Genomic DNA, 11,841 nt, shown 5'->3' with positions numbered 1-11,841 from the left:
CAGCTGTGTGCAGTTCAGCAGTGAGGCTGTTGATATGGTTTTGTGTTAAGTAGACTTTAAATGCAATCTATTTGTGACTTTTGAGCTTACACTTGTCATCCTCAGAGGACGGGACCCTCTCCAAACATACCTCTGCTACTATCACTGAGCTCTCCCACACAAGCACACTCTGAACAGACTGAGTCAAACATCATCGTGGAACACATCATGACCAGTAAGTTCATTTTTGGAGATACATTTTTAATTAAATGTGTAATGAGGTAAATAAATAATCAAGAGGTTTCCATAACAACAATTCAATTGAATGTATATACAGTACACCTTTTGTGCAAAAAACATGGATTCAAAAGACATTGTAAGCTGATAACTTCAAGGCACATATATATACCGTGATACCATGACATTATTTTTGCTGAACAAAAGGAAAGAGTCGGTTCTTCAAGGGTTATAGCAGATGTGCTTTTTTGCTGCTCACTCTGTGACACCCACCATCAAACACAGCCTCATTAATAACGTGACCTCTTAACAGTGATGATGTATTAATCTTGAAAAAGCAGGTGAAAGCACTGCGGCCTGCCACTTCCTGTGAATGTTTAATGAGTATGACCTTTAAGTTTCCTTTTGAAGCAGAGAAAAATCACATTTGCATAAAAATATGTCCTTTTCCAAGAGCAGAAATCCAGTCATTTGCATCTCTATTGACTGTAATAGTAATTAGACAAATGTGCCACACAACTGTGATGACTTGATTAAATACACACACGGAAAGTGTGATGGACTGTCTGATTTCTGGGAAACTCTGCCCTCTACTGGTGAGTGTAGCTGCTTTGTGCCTGTCTCTTTTCTCCTCTCACACACAATCCTATGAGACTCTGCTGTGATGCACTGAAACTACAGTGTGGTGGACTCTGTATCTGCTGTGGTTACAGTATACAATGACTTCAAAATCATTCACTATTACTGAAAAACAAAAGGAAACCCAGCCTTAAAGAGGAGATGAAACACTGAACAGTACGACGAGTTTGTTTGATTTTTACCTTTGGTAAGATATGACACTGCAATTCAACTTGATATGCACCTGGATTTGCCAGACAACTATATTTTATTTCACGTTATTTCCATCAGGGTGCAGCCATCTTCCAACAAGCTAGTTGATGACGTCACTCGGTGGGTTCATATCTTTTGTCCGCTTGTTAGTCATTAGAAGTTGTTTGAAGAATGAAGAAGCATGTTTTGATCTTAATGTTTTGTTCTCTTACAATATGTTTTTTTTTTACGGTCAGTGCGGGAGGTGTTTTGAGTAGAGTAATGCATAAGTGAGTCATGCAGCACCCGAAAAGTGGGACACATTGCATCATCATTTTCAAGTGTAGGGTGCAGGTCCACCTTAATTGTTTTGATGGAAGAGTGCAGTTTGGAATTACTTCTATGAATATACAAAACTAGAAGAGGATCCATTAGGACAGTCGTAAGAAGAAAACAGCAAAACTTTTGGTCTATGATCTAGGCCAAGCCAAACATCATCAACCTGCCTGACATAATGAGCCGATTCTGTTGATAAAGACGGAGCTCTTTGTTTCCAAAGTTTTACTGAAGAGCCAGCAATATGTCGATATTGTCCCCTACGTCAGGGATAACATCTATTATGGACACCGAGAGGAGGATCATCACTAAACCTTACAGGCATATAACTAAACACACATGGAAACAGGACAAACTGAAGTATCTCTAAACCCTGACCTTTTTTTCTGATGGCGAATCATTAGGTTAATTTATTTCACCAATACTTTGTGATGCATGCTGTTTCTTAGTGATGTTGACCATGATTTGAGGTGGCTTGTGGATATTTTCACTGGGTTAGACAAACATTAGCTCTGTTTACTAATAATGTTAACATAACGTTATGAGCATCTTGCATTTTTGTTGTGGTCCAACAGCTTGATGGAGACAATGGTAGAGCACATATTTGGTGTTAAGGGTTATGTGTCAGTTTTTCAGTTGCAGCAACCTAACACTGAATGTAAAATTAGTCCTGTTCACTTTTACTTGATCACTATATTTGGTCTTACTGGAAAAGACAAAAAGCACAGGCAGCCAGTTTTAAACTCTCACACTCCATTGTATCAACACTTAAAATGTTAAAAACTAGTTAAAGTTGTCTGAAGTATGGTGTTGTACTTGCCACTTTTAGTGAACAACCAACCCAGTGACATCACCAACTAGCTTGTTGGAAGATGGCTGCACCCTGCTGTCGGAAAAACAAGAATTACAGTCTAGTTGTCTGGCAAATCCAGGTGGATATGCAGTGTCATTTCTTTCCTAAGGTAAAAATCAAATGATCTGCAGTCATATTGTTCAGCGTTTCATCTCCACTTAAATACTTAGAAAGAAATTAATCCTGATTGTACATGTCTGTGTGCACAGAACTCAAACAGCACAACTCCAGAAACCAATAACTTATAAATCCATTATTGTTATATAAAAGATATCATCCAGTTAGTTGTATAAATTACATTTCTTGAAGACACAGGGGTTTCAAATAATATTAACACTGTACAGTGTCCAGTAAAGTGTGGGTAATTGTCAGTAAAAATGCTCTCCAAAACCATCATGTGCCACGAAAGTCTGCTTCCTGAACATTGTTCTTACAGTAGACTGTGCTGTTGTTCTCCAGGGGACAGTCTCGGAAGCCAACGCCCCCATTAGGGGTGTAAATAGGCTGAATACGGAAGTCTCCCTTGAGGAGCTGTTCGTTGTTAAGTGAGACTATCTGGAAGCTAGTCTCAGTCATTTCCAGGATGGAATTATCTTTCTTGGTGCCTGCCTCGCAATAGTCATCTTTTCTCCGACCGCGGTTATATTTCCACTTGGTGGAGGACTTGGAGCGGCTCTTCTTGTGCATGTGCCAGCAGAAAATACTGAGGAGTGCCACCAACACCACGATCACGGCCCCACCAATCAGCCCCGCCAACAAGAAAGGCGAGCTGGGTTCCTGCTGTGTGGCCTGCTCCGGCCCCGACGGTCTTTTGTTGTTGTCAGGGCTGAAATAGGCCGCCGTGGTCACGGCCTCGGTGCACACTGTATCATCTTTGGGGCGGTAATTATTGAATGCATCCAAGGGAATGACACAGATCCGATAAGTGGACTTTGGCTCAAGATTAGCCAGTCGGATCCCTCGGTGATCCCCACCCACTATCCTCTCCCTGACGGTGTCCCCTGTCAGACTGGGCCCCATCCTGGCCCAGGTCACCTTGTAGGCGGTGACTGGAAAGGCAGCCACCCAGCTTACGTGGATAGCCGAGCCATTTAGTATGGCAAACGTGACCTGCAAAGTCTCCCTCCTGGGGTCCACAGGTTGCTTAGTCCTTACCCCCCCCTCTCTGGTTGAATACACAGGATAGAGTGTGGGTAATGTGGGAAAGGGTGGCCTGGAGGAGGAAAGAGACTGAGTGATGAGGGGGGAGTCTGTGGAAGATGACAGGGATGGAACCAGAGCAGGGTCAGCTGGCAAGGTGGGCCTGGGTGCCGTTGATGTGCTCTGCGGGCACTGGACCAGCTCAGCACTCAGTTCTCTGATCACCATGCCCCGGAACTTTTCAGGTTTGTGGCACATGAAGCCACGAACATTGAGCGAGGCTGGCAGAGATTTGAGCCACGACACGACCCATTTGATGCTGCAGTCGCACAGCCAAAGGTTGTTGCGAACAGTGAGCTGTCTGAGACTGACGAGACCATCAAAGACCCCCTCTGTCAGCAACTGCAGCTGGTTGTTAGAAATATCCAGCCTCTCCAGCTTGTGCAACCCTGCAAACGCCCTGGCAGGGATCCTGTTTATCTGATTTTCCTGAAAGTTTAATTTGACAAGCACCTCCCCTGGGAGGAACGGAGGAGGGTAGGTGAGTGAGTTGCGGGCCAGAGACAGCTCCCTCAGGGTGACCAGGTCTTGAAAGGTCCCTGGTGCAATCCCTTCATCTGTCAACAGGTTCCCATCCAACAGGAGGCGCTGCAAGCGGGTGACATTTCTAAATGCTTCCTCTGCAATAACTGCAATCCGGTTCTCATCCAATCGCAACTCTTTTAGATCATCTGGAAGACCAATAGGCACACTGCTCAGGTGGTTTTTGGTGAGAAAGAGCATCTTTAGGCTCACTGCCTCACGGAAGGCCCCTTCCTCCACCCCCACAGTTGAAATGGAGTTATCATCCAAATGCAACTCCTCCAGCCAAAGAAGCTGAGCCAGAGCTGCTCTGGAGATGGTCTGAATGTTGTTCTCCTGCAGATGGAGAACTCTTACATTTTTGGGCAGGTTGATGGGGAACTCGTCCAACTGGTTGCCGTAGAGAAACACAGTTTCCACTGAAGCCACGTGATGGAGCTCCAAGGGAAAACCAGCATTGTTGATTTGGTTGTTGTGGAGGTAAAGAGTCTTGTAACCCTCACCAATTCCCAGAGGCACTGAGGTCAGGCTCCGCTCGTTGCAGTAAACAAAGGTTCGATCACAGCGGCACTCCTCGGGACAATTGGAGGCCCGGGAGAACTGGAGATGAAGGCCTAACAGTATAGGTATCCACGGCCGTATAAAGGAGGCCCAGTCCTTATTCCACAAACGCCACTGTATCTCCATTTCAAACCAAAAAAATACACGAAATCAGAGAAAAACTAAAAGAAATTAGGATTCAAGGTATCCAAAAGAACAGTCATTGTATTTTGTTTGTGTAATAACAGCACCATGCCCAGGCTGCTGCTGAACAAGGTCTTGAGTAATCCCTCGATAATTAGTTGTCCTAAGCTTCCCAACAAAACAGCAATGGTCTCATTAGACAGTATGATTCCTTTGCCAGCCACTGTCCATAATTGAGCTGGGAGACATTAGTTAAGTCCATTACATTTTCACCCTCTTCTGTTTTACCAGCGGGTAGAGCTCTCTGCATGCCACTCAATGCTGACAGAGCTGTGTACAACACATTGGACCGTTATCATCGGACGTCCTCACTTCCCCTTCTCTCACGTCACACACTGCTGGTTCCACAATGATAAAGCTTCTTTGCGACTTGACATTTGGATCCAGAAACCTGTTGCAAAACAGAAAAATGGAAAAATCAGTGTCTTTTTTTCCCTCTCTTCAGAATGCATGCTTTCCACTCAAGACTAAAGGATTTCTTTTCCCTCTCTATCCCACAAATGCAAAGCCTTGTAAATTGGGAGAGCAGAGCAGCTCGCATACAAATGACTTAAGATGTGTTGCATATTCCTCAGACACACAGCTAGTGGCAAAGGATATTTGAAAAGATACTGAGGGCAAAGGTGTGGGAAAATAGTGGGAAAAACAAATTTAAAAGTCTACGTGCAGATTAATAACATGGGCCCTAATCTAAAATGAAAACAGACGCTAAGCGGCTTCAAACTTCTTTTTTTTCCCCTTCCCTAGTTGATAACCATGAACGTGAACATACTGACAAAAAGAGCATTTAAAAAACGTCCAGATCCAAAGGATTAAAACATGACAGCCAAAGTATTTTGTGAGCAATGAGGTGTGAGGTGAGCTGATGAGGGAGACACACTGACTCGATGATGAGCACCGTGAAACTGTCTGGCCCTGTAGGACAGGGCCTTGCTCCTGCACAGGGGAAGACTCATCCGAACTATCAAGAGGTTAAAGAGGGTGTCAGATGATGGGGCAAGTACACTATCCAGTATCATGCTCTGCTTGGGGGGTCATTTTTGCAAAATGACAAGAGGCCCCATACATGTTTTTTAGGATTTTATGACTTTTCTAAGGTTTTAGGTCATCTCTAGGATTTTAAGAAATCTCTAGAAGTTTAGAACATTTCTGAAAATTTAGGACATTTGTAGGGCTTTAGGACAATGAAAAGATTTTAGGACATTTCTCAGATTTTGTGACTTAAAGATGTTTATAACTATTTTGACATTTCTAGGATTATAGGATGCTTCTGGGATTTTAGGACATTTCTAGAATGTTGTGACATTTATAACATTTCTAGGATTTCTGGACATTTCTGGGCTTTGAGGACATCTCTCTGGTTCTTGGACATTTCTTGGATTTTAAGACATTTCCAGGACTTTTGGACATTACTCAGATTTTGAGACGTTTCTAGGATTTGGGGATGTTTCTAGGATTTTTAGACATTTGGGATTTTTAGGACATTAGAGGGATGCATGGAATCTCCCACTCTGTTTCATAAACAAGCTTGATTTTGACGCTGCTTTATGCACTCTGAAACCTACACTAAAAGTACGAAAACAATTCCCAGTGTGAACCAGTTTTTTGGGTTTCTTTTTGTTATTTAGAAAATGATTGGGGGGGCACACTGCACCCTATCGGGGGCCAGATTTGTCCTGCAGGCCATAAGTTGATTATCACTGTACTGGACTTTGCATTCCTCTCTCCTCTTGATTCATTAAGTTGCTGGAGGAGAGGTGGAGTGCAGGATGGTGATGAACGCAGCCTGTCAGCAGAGATAAGATGAGACAAATTTCTTGCACAGGGACAAAACTAAGATCAATGTGGGCCTTGCACAATGAGGAAAGGTGCTGGTGTGCGCACAAGGTCATAGAATTTAAATAAAGTGGAGAGATCTCCTGCAGCATCAGTATTCGGTGGCTCACAAACAAAAGCCTCATTATTCAGGTAAATTCAAGAGGGAAAATATCAATAAAACTCCCCCTGCTACACACTAGTTTATAATCCAATAGAGTCCCAGCAGTGGAAGTGATGATAATGTATTATTAGTGGTTGTTAGCTGGGTGGTAGTGATGATGAATAAAATGGCAGCAGCAGCCAATTGACAGATTGCATTGATTTGTGGCCAAGGCGGTTCAAAGTTATGTAATGTTCCTTGGGGGGGCAAACAAGGTATCAAACTGAGTCTTGTTAGGGTGACCCGACCTCACCGTGGTTTTTATCAGCAGGCTCTTTGGCATCAATCCTGTGACATATATATTGCTCAGGCAGAAAGCAGCCTTTATTGAAGAAGATAGTTGTTTCCCTGCCCTAGTTTGGAGATAAACTGACGGGTGTTTGATTCGCTTTGCGCCTTTAGAGAGAGAGCGCAGTCCATGATAAGAATAATCCGCCAAGAGCTATTTCATTATTTGGTTGTTTTTTGTGCGTTCATACCTAATGAAATTAAAGTGCATGGTGACATTAATGAAAAAAGTGTATGGTTATTACAATGGAGTAAATCTTAAACTGGAGCGATTTTTTTCCGCTTATTTCTGTCTGTAACTGTTTGATCTGATGATTATTTTGAGTTCATGTGAAAACAAAATTTATATATGTGAAAATAACAATAAAAATAAAATTCTAGGTTGAAAATTGCCCCATAACATTTGCACATATTTTCAATTTTCTTACCTTCAGGAGAGCACAAAGTCTCGGTGCTGTACATCCAGGCGCGCACTCAGCTCGTCTCCCCGCACAGCGCTGCGCTCACACCGGGCACAAAGTCCGCATTATGTCCGCTGCGTCCGCTCCCAGCTCCCGCCGCGGCTTCCCACTACTCTCACTTGGTTTGATGCATGTGGAGATCTGGAGCATTTTGCTGAATTGGCAGCAAGGTCCTGACCGAAGCAGCCAGGGAGGAAGGAGGGAAGGAAGTTCAGGTCACCAGCGGTCTGCTTCACATCTTCCCCTCCCGCCTTCCTCGAACACACCCCGGTAGCCTGAGAGTCCCGGCTGGCCGCGCTGCTCCGGAGCTGCCGATGAAGTTCCCCCGATGCTCTCAGAGGAGGAGGAGAGGACATGAAGCAGAGAGGAGAGGAGAGAAAGAGGCTCCCAGCCTGCTGACCCCCGCCGCTCCGCCGAGAGCAACCCGGGATATGAAGTCCATAGTGTGGGTAAAGTGTTCCAGAGACTGCCTATTCTCTCCCCGAGCCCCGCAAGCCACTATCTGTGTGGACCAACCACCCCTCTCTCTCTCTCTCTCTCTCTCTCTCTCTCTGTATACATACACCCCCTTCTCTCTCTCTCTCCTCACAGCCCTCTCCCTCTCTGACATTTCGTAGACGTGTGTTATGTTGTTGTTGTTTTTTTTTCCAAGACTTTTTTTTTTAAAATCCAATTTAAGAAAGTATCATCATAGTATGATGTACATGATGTACATAGTGTGTTTGCTTTCTTTCTTTCTTTCTTTCTTTCTATGTCTGCCTGTCACTCTGTCTGTTTTTCTGACTTTCTTTCTTTCTGTCTCTGTCTGTCTTGTAGAATGACCAAGCTTTGAGTATCTTTTATAACTAGTTTTAATGAATGCTGCAACTTGCTGAGAGCTAACAATATACAAAGTGGTGTTACAGACAAGCACGCTTTCCAGACTGCCGCAAAACATCATGCCTGCTGCCATAAAGTGTCACTTTTGCAAAGCGGCCATAAAAAAGTCATTTTGTAGCTTAACTCTATACATATTTCATACATCTTTGTTTATTCTTCATGTTTATTATTTTAGGAGTTTTTATTTCTACTCTTACTGGATTAGATTTGCTTCTTTGGTCAGCTGACAGCTTTGTTTTGTGCCTGCAACTTGCACCTCGCACTTTGTGCAGCATATTGTGCTTCCACCTGAAATGAAATGTGCTTTATAAATAAAGTTTTTTACTTTGCTTGCTTACTATTTTGGAATCTCAAATTCCATAACAGTCATGAAAATGTACAATTTTTGCTTTACATTCACTCACATGGCTCTAGCTGCATGAAGAGACAAGTTCTAGTGCTGGGGCGGACTAAATGTTCAAAGTTCAGTGTTTCAGCTGCCTTATTCAGACACTTTTAATTTAGCGTTGGGTCTAATTACTTATAAATAAAAAAAGTACAAATCCAGGCTGGCTTACCAATTGTATTGCTGACTGCCATTTCGAAGCCTTCAGTTCTTGATTTTTTGGAACTAAAAGTGACCTCATGGAACTGAGGAGGAGAGAGGGGTGAATCTGACTGAGAAGGCGAGGACACAACAGGCAGACTGCCTATAACTCAAAGTGGCCCACCATTAAATATGCGTACTTTTGGGCTTTAATAATAAAGTATAAATGGGTAAATAACATAAAAATCCATGCCTTGTACAGTAATCACAAATTGTGAAATTAGTTATAGATACTTAAACATTTTTTTTTTGGTACCAGGCTGTAAGTATTTTTTTCTGCTGTAAAACTGAACATTTTAACATGGGGCTTTATGAGGTTTGATGCATTTTTGGAACTAGCCTCAAATGGCCATCGGAGTAACTGCAGATTTTCAGCACTGGCGTCATTTTGCAGCCTCGGAGCTTACTGCTTGGGTACGACAAATGATGGGTGGCTGTTATGTACCTAGCTTCTGCCAAAGTGCAAACACAGCTTGTGTGATGATGCAATTTGTAATGAAGACTTGCATTTTGCTTAAGAGTGTTTTTAAGTGTTTTTTTGGTGTTGTTTTTTTTTGCAATGGCACTCACTCCTATTCTGTTTGCTCCTTGCATCTGCTGCAGTACAACATTTTGTGTAAATATTTAAAAATACATGGAGGCTCAGGGAAAATAATTTGTAGCTTTGGGGAGGGTCAAGATTGCAAAAAAAAAAAAGTTCACACCCCAGCCAACCCCTTCTCTGATAAGAGTAGTCCCTTGACGTTTCCTTTATTGTGTTTCAGTGGTGTATTACAGGGACCACATTTGTGATTGATCAAATCACAAAGCAGCTGCAACAAAGCAGTGGCCCTCAGGGACCTCAGTGATACACATGGCCATGATTGATCCACTGACACTTTGAACAAAGTGTTACACATACTGTGACACATACTTTTCTGATGGGCTTTACCATGATCGATAATGCTACTTTTGTTTAGAGTGGTGAATAGATGAAGTTAGCATTGCACCGGTTCCCTCGTCAAAAACCTTTTGTGATTTTTGAATGGGATTTTCGATTATTGCCAAAAATAAGCTCTGTGACAAAAAAACAAAGCCACGGAATGTTAGGTTTAGGCAAAAGAGGCACATAGTAAGTTGTAGAAAACACACACACACACACACACACACACACACACATATCCATATGGGAAGCAAAGTCTGGAATCTTGACTTGTTTGTGGGACCCATCCACCTCCCTACCCGCCAGTCCTATTAGCACACTGTTGTACCTTACATTATGTGGATACCGGCAGTGTTATTACCTGATGCTGTCTCTAAGCATTTCATGCGACTAGTTACATCTAGCCATGATCTCAAGTGATGTCGCCCGTACAGGTTGCATGTAGACGTGCATGGTGCAGTCCGTCTGGCCGCCACAGTATAGTAACAACCCCACCGGTTCTGTTTGAGCAAGTTCTCATCTGACACAATCCAGCTGCATTCCGTTTGGATGCAGAGGGTGGCCTTTGGCGTCACGCTGCCGAACTCACTGACAGAGCAGACGTATTTGACGAGTTTGGGGTGAGAACTGGCTGGACCTCACCACTGGATGCTACTAAATCCAACAGACCCTTAGATACTGTGGTACTACTGAAATTAATCTGTGCATTGAAGATGCACAGTCAGCCTTTGTAACATTAACAGTGTTTGATAAAACCTGGTTTATTTTAGAGGGCATTATTGCAACTTCAAATTTTTCTTTTTTTTTTCTAATCTTTTTATTTTACCTTTCATTTGATGTATCTGTGTGTGTGTTCTTGAATTGCACCCATCCCCCTACACTCCACCCCAAACCACCACTTCATTTTTTTTGTTTGTTTGACCAATTAGTTGTGTGTAGGGTATATGTATGATTCTATGTATCTGTAGTTGTTATTTTTCCTTCCTGGCTGAAATCTTTAGTCTGTTCTCATTTAGAGTTTGTGAACTGCCCGATGTGCCACCAACTCCTGCAGCTGCCAACTTATCAATACACTTTTTGGTTTGTGTACATTGTATATTTCCTGTGGCAGAGAGACATCTTTACACTTTGAGGCAGCGTATTCCCTTTAATGACGGGCTTGGGCTTGTAGGCGGATTCTTTGCAGCAAATTCAGACTCAAACATCCAGCAGGATGATGAAACAAAACGGAGACGTCTGGACGGCTTCTACACGGCAGCGTTTGATTTAGAGGAATACATTATTTAACATTTCAACTGTCGCTGCCGTGCCCACATGAGAAGGACTTTTCCACCTTCAGACGAAAATCCAGACAGACACAAAAACATTGTCAAAACAGCCTGTATGTTGAGTCTATGTGTGTGTGTGTGTGTGTGTGTGAGTCGTTGCCTCAGTTGCTCTTTACACCAAGCTGAACTCTAAACATAAAGCTTTAGTGTACATCTTTAAAATAATACTGTTAACCCTTTGAAGCGTCTGAAAGCAGCATAAGAAAAGTGATATCATTTCAGGTTTCAAAGGGTTAAACTAACTAACCTTCAACCATGCTTTCTCTCTCTTTCTCTCTTTCTCTCTCTCTCACACACACACACACACACAGAGTCTTTGCTTTATTCATATCCTCTATTCACTCCTCCCTGGGTTCAAACGTGTGCTGCCAAACTGCACATCTGCTGCTGCCTGTTGCTGCTCCAATCTATTAAATTAAAATTCAGGTTAAATCTGTGTGCGGCTCATCATGGTGTGTGTGTGTGTGTGTGTGTCTGTGCTTAGCATGACGTGTTGGTTTAGCTCTGCTTGTTTGTGCCGCGTCACTGTAATCTGGCTGCTTGTGTGTGGAAGCTTGCAGTGACCTGGACAGCTGCTCGCAGGGTTTAGTGCAGGGGCTGGGGAGTAATGGATTACCTGAATATGTGACTGGATTACAGGGATCTGTTTGCTAAACAGAAAAAGAATGGGCAAATCTGCTTGTTTTAGTTAGAATGGTTAAACACACAAAGTTCAATT

The 11,841-nt window shown here is 42.9% G+C and overlaps 1 protein-coding gene across 1 annotated transcript; it reads right to left on the bottom strand.

The window, feature by feature from the left end:
- Positions 1–219: 219 nt before the first annotated feature.
- Positions 220–8,604, bottom strand: LOC121954043 (leucine-rich repeat transmembrane protein FLRT2). Its single transcript, XM_088087699.1, has 2 exons — positions 7,376–8,604; positions 220–5,072 (listed from the first exon to the last, which is right to left on the bottom strand). The coding sequence occupies exon 2, from the start codon at positions 4,622–4,624 to the stop codon at positions 2,609–2,611; it is 2,016 nt and encodes a 671-aa protein (XP_087943825.1). The 5' UTR covers positions 4,625–5,072; positions 7,376–8,604; the 3' UTR covers positions 220–2,608.
- Between the last annotated feature and the right edge of the window lie 3,237 nt (positions 8,605–11,841).

The sequence above is a fragment of the Plectropomus leopardus genome, chromosome 14 (assembly GCF_026936395.1).
Source record: "Plectropomus leopardus strain MGB_pleo_1.0 chromosome 14, ASM2693639v1, whole genome shotgun sequence".
NCBI lineage: Eukaryota > Metazoa > Chordata > Actinopteri > Perciformes > Serranidae > Plectropomus > Plectropomus leopardus.
The sequence above is the reverse complement of the archived record's forward strand: the minus strand, read 5'-3'. Positions and strand labels throughout refer to the sequence as shown.

Coding starts and splice junctions, on each gene's coding strand:
- LOC121954043 (XM_088087699.1), bottom strand. CDS start 4,624: ATGGAGATACAGTGGCGTTTGTGGAATAAGGACTGGGCCTCCTTTATA.